The 15,855-nt window shown below is 40.0% G+C and overlaps 1 protein-coding gene across 2 annotated transcripts in view; it reads left to right on the top strand.

The window, feature by feature from the left end:
* Prkg2 (protein kinase, cGMP-dependent, type II) overlaps positions 1–15,855 on the top strand; it is a 107,603-nt gene that overhangs the window by 31,217 nt on the left and 60,531 nt on the right. For both annotated transcript variants that reach the window (NM_008926.4, XM_006534820.4), the window contains exons 3-5: positions 8,647–8,813; positions 11,514–11,627; positions 13,737–13,842. In NM_008926.4, coding sequence (NP_032952.3) covers positions 8,647–8,813; positions 11,514–11,627; positions 13,737–13,842 — 387 coding nt within the window. The remainder of the gene's footprint in view (positions 1–8,646; positions 8,814–11,513; positions 11,628–13,736; positions 13,843–15,855) is intronic.

The raw sequence follows: 15,855 nt of genomic DNA, 5'->3' as shown, positions 1-15,855 counted from the left end.
AGCTATTTGAAAGTTTTTTTTTGTCCTGTGCTTCAGCTATATTGCAATTCCTAGTGTCTACTGCAGTAGGTTGCTGGTCTCTAGTGGAGCAACCCTGTCCTGGCTGTGATTGATTGTATTTTTATGCTAACATCTAGGAATCTGGGTTTGGGATGACTGTGATTCTAAGTGCTGATATCTGTTCTTGTCCTTGTTGAGTGGGTGCTCTGTGCCTTGGTTTCTATTTCCTCACTGGTTCTTAGGAGGGTTTGTTGGTTGTGTGTTGCCTGGTATGGAAATTCTTCTGGGATGCAGATGGGTGTGGCCACTAAGGGTCTGAAAAAAAATGTGTTTCTAGGTATTAGGGTGATGGAGATTGGCTGGGGGTGGGGTGGGGAATCTGGGTAGGTCCACCGGAGAATATTGCACCAGAATCTGTCTGGTCCCTTGCGAATCTGAGCAGAGAGTAAGGGGAGATCACAGCAGGTAGTCTGTTACAGAGCTGGGCGGATGCTGAGGGACTAGATGTGGAGAGGAAGGAGAGTTAAGATCTGAAGCTTGCCTCTCCACTTCTCTGGTCTGCTTGCTTGGGTTCCCAGGGAATGCTTGCTAGATTGAGGGACTTCAGTGAGGCAATGAGTTGGGAGAAGCACGTTTGGAGGGAAAGGTCTGTGTGATGGGCCCCGGAGATGGGGTGGAGAAAGAGGGGAGGCTGCAGCAGCTGGTCTGCTCCTGGGCTGGAGGTGACTGGGAATTGGGTTTGGAAGCAAGGGCGGAGGAGATCTGTAGTTAGCCTACTGCTTCTCTAGGCCCAATGTTCTTCTCTGTCTCTTAATATTATGTAGTAGTTTCCTGTGTGGAGGAACTGTCTATGTTAGATACAGTTCTACTAGCTGATGATTTACGTTCTGTCTTCAATGATGCCACTTACAATATTTATTTGATTGTTTGAATATTCATAAAATATAGGGATATAACTGAATTTATACTTTGGTTTGGTACGAAGTTAGAGACTGTTGAGAGCTTTGCTAATTTTGAGGAGTGTTCGTCATTTTTCATGACCAAGTCATGACTTTTGAAATGAGTGACATTTTCTTCTGCTACTATGTCTACATCTTGGATGTTCTCCTTCTGTTTATCATTTTTTTAAAAAGAATAATTTGTTTATTTTATGTATGTGAGTACACTGTAGCTGTCTTCAGACACACCAGAAGAGGACATCGGATCCCATTATAGATGGTTGTGAGTCACCATGTGGTTTCTGGGAATTGAACTCGGGACCTCTTGGAAGAGCAGTCAGTGCTTTTAACCAACTCTTTGAGCTATCTTTCCAGCCCTTGTTTATCTTTCTTAAGAGCCTTATAAAATTTACTCAAATGTCCAGTTCCCGTTAGACTCTAGTGTCACATTGCTGACTGAAATGTGGAGCCTTTCCACCCCCACTGTCTAATCCAGTGTTTCCTGACATTTGAAGCAACCTCCCAGAGCACCACGGTCTAATGCAATGTTTTCTGTTGTTAGAAGGATGCTTCCAGTCCCCTCAGCTTACTCACCTGTTTTCTGGCTTTGTTTATTAATACGTTCAAGATCCCTGTCCATTCTTGGTTTGCTGAGAGCAGTTTTAAATTTAAAAGTAATTACAGGTGTTTAATTTTATCAATGCTTTTGGAAATCTAATTAGATTTGGTATTTTTTTGCCTCTTTGTTCCTTTTACGTGCCTAATTGCTCTAATTTTCTAGAGACAGAGTCTCCTCTGTAGCTCTGGCTGGCCTCTGAGCTGCCTTCTGACTCAGTCCTTGAGTGTTGGGATTGCCGGCACTGCCACTACACTGGCTACAGTCATTACTTTTCAACCTCAATATTTATTGGACATACTTTGTTTTACTTTTTCACATTTGTGGTTTTAAAAATAATTATCTTTTCCCCCCTTTGGGTTATTAATATTATTTTTTACATCATACTCTCTGGTCCTAAAATGAGTTGTGTGAAATAGCTCTTATTTTCTGGGGGGGAAAATATGTGATAATGTTACTCTTTCTTCGAATATCTGAGAATTTTAATGGTATTTATTGAAATCAAGAATTTTGAGGGGATAGCTTTTAATTTTGCATTCCATTTCTTTATTATTGAATTTTCTATCTCTGGTTGTGTCATACATTAGGGATTTTAAAAATGATTTCATGCGATGTTTCCAAGTGCATCTGCATAGCATTCAGTGAGTTTTCTCATGCCTGCAGGGCAGGGAGGGATGGTTCTCGTTTGCTGGATTAGCTATGTCTCCCCTGCGGCGGCCATCTTGCCAGGAACTTAACCACTTCAACTGCTCATTAGGCTAATAACAGATGTTCTTATTGGCTTGTTGACTCACGTCACTGGATAGCCCCTTCTCTTTCCCTCCCTCCCTCTCCCTCTGCCTCCCTCTTCCTCTCCTCCCCCCACCTCTGTCAACTTGCTTTTCTTTCCTCTCTTCTCCTTTCAATGGGTTGTGTGTGTGCAAGCATTAGGGGGTCTCACCTTGTAATACCAACCTGTTTGGATGGACGTCCGTCCGTCCTTCTGCCTCAGCTTCCTGAGCACTGGCATCACAGTCAGGCATCATGGCCCTTGTATGAGTTTCTTTGAGGTAGAGCCATCTCATTTATAATCTCGATTCTTTTCTATTTCATACCTACTTAAATCTAAAGGTTTCTATCTATGCACCATTTTAACTAAAATTCCTTACGATCTAACATAGTATCCGTGGCATATTTAAACTGTATTGCTCAAGTCTCACACATGTGAGGATTATTTGGCTTTTTGGTTTTTAGTTTCTGTGTAGTCTATGGGATTTGAAGAAGAGATGCTGTCACTTCAGTCTTTTGAAATGTGTGGAAGCTTTATGCTCCCCCCCCCCCCCGTCCCCCTGTGGTTTAGCATGTGATCAATCTTCATGAAGGGTGGTGTGCCCTTAAAAAGGTGTCGAATGTGAATTAGACTTAAAATATCAATGACTGTAGAGCTTAAGTAAACCTTGATATCCAATGGTTTAGATATGGCTTCCAACTACTGTCTGCTCAGTTTATTTTGAGAGATGTGTGTTAAAATATCCAGATGTTATTGTGGGAGTTTTGTCAACCTCTGTTTTGACTGTTGTTAACATTTTACACACTTTGATACGGTCTTCCTAATTGCATATCTCTTCAGCATATTGACTGATCCCTGATCAGGAAACAGCACGGATTCTCTTTAGGTGGTACCAGCATACCACATAGCTTCCCATTCCCTAGTCCGTCACTGTGAAGCATCTGTTGTGTGCATGACATGCATGGTGGTGTTGTTTTGCTATCAGTTTCACAACTCTGTCTTTTCACTGAAATATCTGCTACACCAGTATCCAATGCCATTATGCAACCATCGATTTAAACCTAATATGTTACCATGTGTTAACCTGCTATCTCATCTTGTCGCTTCCTTTCGCTGATTAACTATATATTTTATTATATTATTTTTGCATTTTATTTGAATGTTCTCTGATTAATCTTGTAACGAGTGCTCTAAATTACTTATAAATGCTCCACATTATTACACTTTTATTAATTTCTGGACCTTGTATTGTGCTAACTCCACTTGTTCTCTGTCTGTCTTCTTCATGTCTTGCTTGTCTCTTTTATTTATTTGTTATGTATTTTATGCTGCCCAAGGTATCACTCTTTTATAAAGACAGCCTTCCTTTGGTCACCTGCATGTTTGCCTCCTCTGCAGCTCTTTCTCTGTAACATTTGTTGGTTCTTGTCGGGGCTCACATCCCTCTCATCCAAGCTGTCCGCTATTACCTGTCTGTTGCCAGTGGGGAAATATTTTCAAAATGTGTTCATTTTGCTTTCACTCTTAAAAGCTGTTTTCAGGGCAACGAGGCTGAATGGGCTCTGTGGGGCATTTGGAGACTTTCTATTGTGCTCTGACTTTCATTATTTCTGCTGAAGAGTAAATTAGTCCTGTTGTTGGTCATTTGAAGGTTACGCATCTCTTATGTCTGGCTGCTTTTTATTCCCCTCTCTTCTGATTGTATTTTATTTTCAGAAATTCAACTTTGATGGGCCTAGATATAATTTTAATTTAAAATCTATTGTTGTTATTATTATTTTAAGTGTGTGTGTGGGGATGTATATGAATATGGGTATACGCCTTAGCTTGGATGTGCAAATCAGATGACAGCATTCAGGGGTCAGTTCTCTGCTTCCATGTTGGGTTCTAAGAATTAAAGTCGCTTTTATCCACTTTTATCTATCTCACAGCCTAGACATAATTTTCATTGTGTTTGGCCTGGGGTTTCTAGTGCATCTTTTCTGTGGCTTGATGTCTTTTAATTGATCTAATGATCGTATCGAATATGAGTGTTGTAGTTGATTGTGCTGGCGAGTTTTATGTCGGTCAGACACAAGCTAGAGCCATTGGGAAGAGGGAATCTCAACTGAGAAAATGATGCAAGCAAATTGGTCTGTAGGCAAGCTTGTGGTGTGTTTTCTTAATTAGTGATTGGTTTTAGGGGGTCTAGTTCACTGTGAGCTGTGCCACCCCTGAGCAGATGGTCCTGGGATCTATGAGAAAGCAGGCTGAGCAAGCCATGGGGAAAAGCCTATAAGCAACACCGTCCATGGTTACTACAGCCATTTCTGCCTCCGTGTTCCTGCCTTTAGCTTTTCCCCTGACTTCCTTGAATGATGGACTACAAGCTATACAGAAAACAAACCCTTTCCTCCACAGGTTGATTTTGGTCATGGTGTTTTATCGCAGCAATAGAAACTAGACTAATGCATTGAGTTTCTATGTATATGACAAAAACACATGAAATAAACAGATTAGAGGAGAAAAAGCTGATTTTGTTCAGTATGTAAGGAGTTTCAGTCAGTGCCCAGCTGACTCAGTGTCTTCCGGGTAGTCAGTGAGATAAAACATGATGGAGGTGGGGTGGGGTGGGGTGGGGTTGTGGTGCAGCAAAGTTTCCCACCTCATGGTAGATGGGAAGCTTAGAACATAGCTGAGGCTCATTCTATGGAGCCTCTGCTCTGCTAAGATATCTCTGCTACTCTCAATAGCTGAATCTATCATCTGTCTGTCTGTCTGTCATAACCTATCAATCACCTGTCACACTTTTGTTCATGCTTTGTGGGAATAGAGAATGTTGTGCTGATGATCAGTGGGTCTACCATTGTTGAACACTGAATTGGAAAAGTTTGTATCCATGAGTGTGTGTGGTGTTTGTGTGTGCTTGTGTTTGAATGTGCAGATAGGAGCTGAATTCAGAAGTTATTGTGAGATGACCTCCTTGGTTGCTCTCCATTTTTATAATTTGTTCATTTAGACAAAGAGTCTCTTCTGAAACTGGAGCTTATCAATTCATTGGGTTAGGTCTGCCTATCTTTATCCCAGTACTATGGTTAAGGACACATGCTAACCCACCTGGGTTTTCCATGGTTGGTAGGATCTAAACTCAGAACTGCATGTTTTGCACAATAAATAGATTACCAACTGAACCATCTCTCCGTATTCTGTTTGTATTTTTTTATTATTTAATTTAATTTTATTTTTTACTTATTCCCTTTATATCTCAATTCCTTCCTTCCTCCTGGTCATCCCCCCACCCCAAATCTTTCCCCCTCCCCTGCCCCCTCCCCTACTCCTCCAAGCCCCCTGGGTACCTCAGTCTTTGCAGGCTTGGTGCTTTCTAGCCCACTGAGGCAGACAAGGCAGCCCAGCTAGTAGAACCTATCCCATGTACAGGCAACAGCTTTGGAGGATAGCCCCCACTCCAGGTGTTCAGGACCCACATGAAGACCAAGTTATTTGTATTTTTAATGGCTGCTATATGTGTCCTGTTTAAGTTTTTGAAAAAAAAAAAGTTGTCCCATATAGTTTGTATGAATACAAGTATCCTGGTAGTAGGAAGGAAGATTTGTGTGAGCTGTGTGACTGCCCAGGACCTGGAAGGGACTTTGGATTGATGGATAAGATGTGAGTAGATTGAGAAGAAACTGAGCCAAGCTGGAGAAAATTTGTTCAGCTCTTTAAGGCAAAGCTGACAGAAATATGAGACAATAATACTGACTTATTTCATAAAAGGATTTGTTCAAGAAAAGATGGATGCTGTTAAAAAAAAAAAAGAGGAGTAGTATATTTTAAAATACTGATTTCCCTTTATTGACAGAGGGTATTTCACAGCATTCCTACAGGATGTTAACAGAAGTCAGTATACAGAGAAATACATTCAAATGTTTTTTGAACTACTGCTTTAACATATGTGTTTACTGGTAGACTTTCTTGAACTTTTAAGTTATGGTTTGTGAACTTCCAAAGTTGGTTAAACTCAGAAAGAAAACATGTCGGGGAACTGGGGTGTGTGGGTACCAAGGAAACACAAACGGGAAATCTGTACAAGCACAGGAAGCCCGTTGGTGCTGGAGCTTCGGCAGAGTTTTCATATCTTGTACTTAACCAAAACCTTTGCCTAGCAAAAGTATGCCCTCGGTATATGTTAGCTGAGGGATAATTTGTGAGCACATTTATTTATGCATGTTGGTGGACAGAGGAGAATCGGGACCAAACTGAAACATCAATCATTTTTTTCCTAGCAAGATTAATTTCATAATACAGAACAGGGTGATCTGAAAGAAAACGGCCCGAGAAGCTTAAACCTCAGTAAAGAAGCTGTTAACTTCACAGTCCAGAACTATACATTGTTCTTATGCTATGATGACATCATTGAAATCAAAAGTTAAAAAAAAAGACAACAGTAATTCTTTTGTGAAGAGAATCAACACATCTTGATACTCGTTAATAAAAGAATGGATGGGAATTTAGTATGTATATACACATGTCATATTATCATAGTAACATACAATATACAGAAACTATATATTAGAATATTCTTTAGCTTTAAAGAGAGATGAAATAGCAAACTTAGTAGGAAATGGAAGGACATGACATAGAACGTTAAGCCGGCTCACCCAATATCCAAAAGAAAAATGACCTACGTATTCTCTGTCATTAGTGGATCCGCCTATAATGTGTGCATATGTGTATATAAGCAAATGTATGTATAGCTATAGTGAAGCACTTATAAGGAAAAACTAAAATGGGTAGTCATTGAGGAATGATAGTGTGCAGATAATGGACACAGGAGCTAAGGAAGAGGCCACCAAGCTAATTGTTTTTCTAGTTTGAACCCTGACATGGGTTTTCATGCTGGGTAAGTGCACAGAAAGGTATACATTGATGGATAAGATGTGAGTAGTGAAGGCGTGGAACCCTAAGTGAAGCTCTGGCTTCAGCATGACTATTCTACCTGTAGACAAGTCAACAAAATGCATAGAGCTTGGATCTGGATGAATGTTTGCTTGAATGTTGTATACTTTATTGTAGCTGTATGACACTTGTATTCGTGACAAATAAAGGCAGCTTTATACTTACAAGAGAATTAACAAAATTCTGTGGCAGTTTAGATGAAAGAATTCTTCAGGTGGCTCTGAGGACAGAGAAGACTCTTTAAGGAGGAAGGGGTTCCCACCAAGGAGCTCGTCTGCTTCCTTTCCATGGATTAATGATTTGATGAGGTCACGAGGGAAGTTACTCATTTTAGGAAGTCTTTAGCCTGTTTTTGAGGACTATTTGTCTAGGAAAAGGCTACTCATTTCCTAATAGAAATAAACTACTGTTGAAAGGCATTTGAATGAACGTTGCAGGGGAATAAAAGGCCATTAAAAATCACAGACAGCAAATGGAGTATGTAAAAATTCCCACAGCTCATGAAGCAGCTTTTCCTCCAGCTCAATAGTTTGTAACATCGAAGAGAGTATGTTAATTAGAACATTTGAAACATATGGCAATTGAGTAACTATTTTGAGCTGCCTCCTTTTGCTAACAGAAGGCAGAGGATTCTAGAACCGTCAATAAGCAAGACTTTAATTTGAGCAGTGAAAAGTGTGTTGCATTGGAAACAAAGTTTTTGTCCAGTCTACTCATGCCTAGAAAAACATCTTCGGACAAACCCTGACTTCCACCACCCTTCCCAAGCCATGTCAATCAAACCTAAGGGGCCAGCTTTCCTCCTCGAAAGGCAATGAGATAGGGCAATGAGATAGAGCGGAAGTATCATAGATGGCAGATTTACAGACTCAGATATAAAGTCTAGGAAGAGTAAATTTCTTCCTTCCTTTTATTCTCCTTCTTCGTAAACATGGGAATAGTAGCTATCTTAAAGAATATAGAACTAAATAGGATATAAAAGAACACTGTCACTGATACTGTGTGTGCATAAGCACATCAATGGAGGGATGAATACATGCATCAATGAAGGGATTTGTAATGTCACAAATAGGATTTCTTTCTGCTTCCCAGATCTGCTTCCATCTGACAATTGAATGGCCTGGGAATTTTCCTCTAAGAGATGGGATTACAAATGATAATTAAATTGGTATCATGACTACCAGAAAAATATTCAAGATATTTTTAAGAGTTTGACACATAATATATTGGTGAAGTTTTAGGTGAAACCAAGAAAAAAATTTGTCCTTGAAAAGAATATAAGCATATAGATCTGAAGATAGTCCTATCAAATCATGGAACGAAGTGAATCTTTCCTGCTTTCCTTTAGCAGTAACGGCCATTCCTTTTCTGTTATTGTACAACAGTGAGAAAAAGCTCATCACAGATGCCCTGAATAAGAACCAGTTTCTGAAGAGATTGGATCCCCAGCAGATCAAGGACATGGTGGAATGCATGTACGGGAGAAACTATCAACAGGGCAGCTACGTCATTAAGCAGGGGGAACCAGGCAACCATATCTTTGTGCTGGCCGGTGAGTTTCACAGGGTTATTTTTGAGTTCCCCTATGAAATGTTTTTGTTTCTTTGGGCTGTTTCGCAAACGTTTTAAAAACAAAGCCAAGTTGCTCTGTTTGTAGAAAATAAACAGATTGACTCTGTGTGGCAAGGACGTTGACGATGCGGTCAGGGCAGTGGTTGATGCCCCCGGAGTGTGCTGTGTGTCTTGTCTCCCACTGAGCGCTTGAGAGAGAGGTCTCATTTCGTCTCTTATCTGTCCTGTAGCGGCAAGTGCAGTTCCCATCCCACGGAGGTTAAATCACTTATCCAAGGCCTCACTGCTCAGAAATGGAAAGGGGAAAGTACAGGCAGGAAACCAGATTCAGCGCTCCACACTTTTACTCAGAATGCTGCTTATTGAAAAGTTTTTGTTCGAAATGTAGCTATTTGTGTTTGACACTTTTGACATTGCTACCAAGGAGAGTTCATTTCTGTGGTTTTGGAAATCCCTTTGATTGTAGACCAATGGTTTCAAAGGATAATTTTAGTTTCCTTCTAACAACAACAACAACAACAACAACAACAAAAAAACCAAATCAAATGCCCTACCTATTATACTGTTGTGAGTACGGCCATTTCGTTTCTTATGCTTTGTGATCACAGGAACACACATGGATGGGAGACAGTAAAGGAGCAATTGATGGATCTTAAATGGTTGATAACTTTTAAATATAAAGAGACACAAGAAATTACCTGGGTAGGGAATGAGGTGATTGAATGTTACGTAAAATTCTGAATTGCTTCAACTTTCTGAGTCTGAGGGAAAAAAAATTAAATTTCCTTACCCAGGTAGCATGGCATCCTGATTAATGCTGTGAACTTCTACTTTACATTGTGGTTCCCAATAATCTAAGCAATCAAGCAATATTCCTTTTCCTGTTTCCTGCAGCCTTAGAAGTTGCCTATCTAAGCAAATTAATGTGCTTGTATTTTCCTGTTTATAACACTCCAAGGATTGGTCTTTCATATATTGATCCTAAAAGCCTATCAGTTTCAAAAATTATTTGTTCATCATTTGTTATATAATCTTTAAAGGTAACTTCAAAATGATTCTGTCATGCCAGAGTGATTATTCTACCCTTGTCGTGAGTTATAGTCTTAATTTAGCCAGCCTTCGATTTTTACAGGGATGGGTGACCCACAGTAATACTTTCTTCTTACAACTTTTTTTTCTTGGCCATTTCACATCTATTTTAGCATCACGAGAGCATTTTGGCAGGAGAAGACAGGTCATTAAGTCAACAAATATTTATGTAACCTGCTATGAGAGCACAAGAACTGCATGCCAGCTGCATGGTGTCCCTTGCGAGTGACTCTGATGAAAGGCTCATGGAAAGAAGAGGTTAGACAGGAGTCAGCAATACCACAGCTGTTGAGATCAGGCACACGGCAGACATGGAAATGAAGACTGAAGGCTTTCTTATTTGAATTAATTACCGTGGCATCTAAGGACTGAGTTGCCTGGCTTAATTATCTGCCTGAGCAAATTAATTTGATAATTAGAATTCTCCCCTTTATAAGACTCAGCCTGAATAGCAAATACTACAGAGTTAGCTTAAACTCTTGGTATTCCATATAATTCTGCAGTATGACTCAAATCTTATGAGCCAGAACCAATTAGGAAAAGAACCTGGATGTGTATTAGGATCTGGGATATCAACCCCAAGTGGTTTCGATGGAACTGAAATTGGCTGTAATAAGAAATTATTAAACTGTATGTATCATCTGTGGAATTTAGAACCAAAAGAAACAGATTTGTTGTTGTTGTTGTTGTTGTTCTTGTTAGAATAAAATTCTAATCCAGTAAACGTGTTTTCTTCTCTGGCTTAGAACCTGTAATGGTTCCTGGCATCATGTCGATTCTCATATCGGATTTGCTAAAATAAGTGGATGACACAGGATGGCATAATGATTCAAGCTTTTGGGAACAGGACAAAGAAAGACTGCCATTGCTTCCCTCCCAGCCCCCTAGATTTCTTCCTTTAAAATGGTAGACTTTTTAGATGAGGTTTTGCTTGAAGAAAGAAGAAATGGTTTCCAGGGCAAACCAACTGAAGGCCGTTTGCACGGCACTCTGTTTTCTCCACCTCAGCTTTGAGTAGATATAGATGTATAGGGATGCACCAGGATGAGGGGTTCAGCAGCTAAGGACCATGAAGTCACTTTTCCAAGGTTACACAACCAATAACTAATGCAACCCAGATGTAGAACTAGGTGACTTGACCCAACAGCCAGCCATCATGGCTCTGACCAGTCTTCTTGCCCTCATGGCAAGAGCTATGCAGTGTTTTCAAAACATACTCTGATTGTTGGGAGAAATGTTTTCCCATGCTACGTTTTTTTCGTAGGGCAGACTGACTGTTGCCAAAGTTTACATAGCATCTAGCCTCTACTAGCTGTTGTTCCAAGCTCCCTACCTGTATTAACTTACTTAATTCTCATGGTAAATGCACAAAATATCTATGGTTCTCCCCATCATCCATGATGAACTCCTCAAGGTCAGTAATTGGCAGATTTGGTTTCGGGTCTGATCTTTTAACCACCCTAGTATAATTAGATTCCTAAGTGAGCCAACTGTATGTTGTGCTGTGCATGCTTTCTGGTTCTTTTCTTTTTCTTTATGGAACCTAGGTATATTTTGATGATTTGTGTTCTTCTCAAATTCTGTTTGATAGAGGGTAGACTTGAGGTGTTCCAGGGAGAGAAGTTGCTATCATCCATCCCAATGTGGACCACGTTTGGGGAACTGGCTATTTTGTACAACTGTACTCGGACTGCCTCAGTGAAAGGTAAGAGGAGAGAAGCTGCTAAGAATCACCACTGCATCTAAGGTTGGCTCCAGAGCCAAGCTTGCAGTACTTTGTCTCTCATTTTGCCCCATAAACTCTTGTTGATAGAAATACGGTTCCCACAAAATGATTTATATGGGAGCTTTGATAGACATGATTCAAGCTCTGAAGAACTTTTCCTAGGCTGGGGATAGATCAGAAGGAAAAACACTTGACTTGCCATTGTAAGGACCAGAGGTCCATCCCTAGAATCTATGTGAAGTGCCAGGGTGTTGCAAGAGCCAGTGCTGGAGCGAGATGCCTGAGCTTCATGGCTCAACAGTCTAGCCTAATTGATGAGCATCAGGACAGTAAGAGACCTGACTCAGAGGAGGTAGGTGGCACTATTGAGGATGACACCTAAAGCCGTCTTCTGGCCTTGCATACACACAAATGCACATGCACACTTATACATGTACAGGCATCCGTATGTGTGTCCACACACGCCCCTGCACAGAAGCTTGTGTACCCATGTAAACACACAAGCAAACACATGTATATGCATCAGAAAAGAAAAATGTAAGTTCTCAGATACCTGTGTATGAGATGTGGTATGAAGTTCAATGCTTCCATATTTGTTCAGTTGCCACCTTACCTTTTATTATGTAGCCTGTTGCCTTTGACCCTTTTAGGATGTTTGCTTTGAAGTTTAATAAGATTTTATAAACTAGCCGGGCATGGTGGTGCACGCCTTTAATCCCAGCACTTGGGAGGCAGAGGCAGGCGAATTTCTTAGTTTGAGGCCAGCCTGGTCTACAGAGTGAGTTCCAGGACAGCCAGGGCTACACAGAGAAACCCTGTCTTGAAAAACAAAACAAAAACAACAACAAAAAAAGTTTTTATAAACTAGAGATATTAAGGAAAGCAATAATATAAATATCAGCATGGGTGTGTTCTTGAGAAATGTTTCCTTGAATGATATTTAAATCTCTCCTCCTAAAGATTCCCATTTTTTTCTATAGTACCCTTGAAGTAGACCTTCAGTCTGCTTAGATGTGCTGTCTCAGCATTAGGAATGGGATACACAAGGTTTTAAGGATTAAGACCACAGAAGTATTGAATAAAAATGTAGATTGTGAAGTTCATCTTCAAACCTGAAGAATAACCAAACTAGGGTTCATTTTTTTTAAACAAGAATATTGAGTGACTGATTTTCATTTTACTCTGAAGTTTGGTGAACTATAGTTTCGTGTTATTCTTTTTATCTTGTTTTAAAAATCATTTTAATCCTTTTATTTTTGAATTTTTAGATTTACTTATTTTGCTTTATGTGTATGGATGTTTTCTCTGCATGCAGGTATGTGCACCATGTGCAGTCCCCTGTAACTGGAGTTGTGGATGGTTGTGTGCTACCATGTAGGTAGTGGGAATTGAACCTGGGTCCCTTGCAAGAACAACGAGTGTCCTTAATCACAGAGTCATGGCTGCAACCTGTTTCTAAATCTTCAACCATAGTATATCTAAACATCTTTTTCTTTTTCCCAGGAAGTTTCTTCTGTTTCCTGTCAGTTTGGATATTATACTTGCTTTTAAAGTCTCCCATATAAAAATTTTTGCCCCCAAATTTTCTTCTATCTTTAAAAATCATTTGTGTGCACTCTACACAAAAGTAACTGTAGAGATTCTTAGATGATATTAGTTCTTAGGCAGTGGTTTCTAAGCATCATAGAAAGACACACATTCACACACATGCACACAGAGACTTTTAGCTCCCAGTCACTTGTTTATGAACTCTTTAGTGTTGAATCAGTTGCAGGCTGGCTGGCATGATTCAAGAACACACCTGGTGGTATGAGGCGGATTCAGTGCACAATTAGAAAATGCAAACCTGCTACTTGAATATCATCCTACCTAAAACATAATCAGAAAAGAAATCTCCTACCCACTGCAAATCCTGGTAGACTTCGGAGCTGACATGATAGGAAACCACCCACAATCTCATTATTTCCTTCCATTTTTGGATTTAAACAATACATTTCCAATAAGTAAATACTCACTGACTAACATTTTGGAATGTTTTCTTTGTCTGGTACTAAACACTGTTGTATTGTTTTCTTGAATTTTCTAAAGCGATTACCAATGTTAAAACTTGGGCCCTCGATAGAGAGGTTTTCCAGAACATTATGAGGAGAACAGCCCAAGCCCGGGATGAGGAGTACAGAAACTTCCTCAGAAGGTAAGAGTACACGTTTGGTGGATGAAAGTGCAGCAGTTGGTACACAGGTTGAATTTGACCACAGTAACGATCTCCTTAATGTTTTGCCCCACTTAAGCAGTTTCTACAGTGTTAAAGCAAGGAGAAAATTTGCTATAAATGGCAGCAGATACTAAAAGTTGTATTTCCTTCCTATTAGCTTGTGTGCTGAATTATTTTCTTGCTATTCCTTTTACTTTAGTATTGAAAGGGCCATAGCATAAAAAAATATGCAAAAACACCCAAAAATCTCACCCAAGTTTGTTCACTGGGCTTTGAAAAAGCATTTATGATCTCAGAAAGTATACCAAAAGGTTAATTTTTCTAATACTAATTTTAGTTATTTTTGTTACATTTTAAAATGTATTGATTGATTGATTGATTGATTGATTGCATGCACACACACTCACATGTGTGCCACATCACGTGTACAAGTCAGAGGATCACTTCCAGGCATGTGGATCCGTGGAATCCAACCCAGGCTATCAGTCCAGGCTTCAGAGTACTTTGTACCCTGAGCTGTTTCAACAGCCCCACTTGGAACATTAAGACTAATTTATCTTACTCTCCTTGCTCTACAGGTGACATTACTTCTGTCATTGGCAAATGCACACTACCTTCTAAGTAATCCTTATTTGTAGCAGCTTTAAAAATCCCTGTTACTAAGTTGCCGTGTTGACACGGGTACCAGGACAGTTGATTTTGTTTACAAAATGCCCTGTACCGTGGCATCATGAGCGAGTCGATTTACAGGGAAACACATGTCTGTATGATTTCAAAAGCAAGCTTAAGGAGATAAGCATTTTTGAGAGAGCACACTTTCCATGTTCAGTAGTTTTGCATCTGAGACTTTTGACAGCCTCTGGATTGGGGACACAGCATGTGATAAAATGTACTTAGGATAGGTATATCAATAATTATGCATTATGTGACTTCCAAAAGTAAGCTTCCAGTTTTTCCTAAGTACAGTCTAGTAGTGTGACCTTCCCTAGCCAGTCTGCAAGGCCAGTTGTGTTAGGGCCATCCACACCTAGCGTGTAGTTGGGGGTCATAGGCATGAACACATTGGCAATCAGCAGAACACAGCCAGTGTGCTGGTTCTTAGAGAACATCTCCTTGACATACCATCGTAGAGACAATAATGACTCCTGACAAAGGGTTGCAATAATGAGAAGCAGGTGTGTCTCTTCTAGGTACCATGTACCTTAGCTGTCATGTGGTAGGATCTACCTAAATATAGGTGACCTCAAATTTCTGCAGCTGAATGTCACAGATCAGCATTTAAAGTAAATAAGCCACACTGAGGGATGAGATTTAAAAAAAAAAAGTGCAGGAATAAACCAGTGGCCACAGGATGTAGTTGACTGAGATAAAACACAAACCATTCTAGAGTCATGGTCCCCTTGGAACCCAGTGTGCTCTGCCTGAGTTAAGGAAGCCCAGCACGTATTTCTCCAACCTTCTTTTTGTTATTTCATTCATCCATGCAACAAATATTTGTTTCTGGACACCAAACATTGTGGATTCAGTGGTGAACCCGACCCCTGTCCACAGAGAGGGGAGAGGAACTGAGATTTCTTCTCATCTGTTCATCCACCACTCCCAACGGAGACGACAGGCTTTCTATTCATGCATCCCAGTTCCGACCAGAAGGAAAACCGTCATACGTTTGTGGAAATTGAGTTCTACGTTTGTTCTGTTTTGTTTTTCCATTTTAACAGGGAGGCACTACTCTGGGGTAATGCCAGGTTTTTTTTTTTTTCCCTTTATTTCATTATATATGATAGACTTTTTTTTTTTATATATGGAATGCGATACACAAGGGCTGTGGTATACATGTAAATCACAAAACCTCATAAAGATAACAATCCCAATAGGAAATACATCCAAAGGAAATGAAATCAGTATGTTGGAGGAGACATCTGTGTCTCCATGTTCTTCGCAGCACCATGCAGAATAACCAGGACATGGATACAATCTAATTGACCATCAGCC

This window comes from Mus musculus, chromosome 5 (assembly GCF_000001635.26).
Source record: "Mus musculus strain C57BL/6J chromosome 5, GRCm38.p6 C57BL/6J".
NCBI lineage: Eukaryota > Metazoa > Chordata > Mammalia > Rodentia > Muridae > Mus > Mus musculus.
The sequence above is the reverse complement of the archived record's forward strand: the minus strand, read 5'-3'. Positions and strand labels throughout refer to the sequence as shown.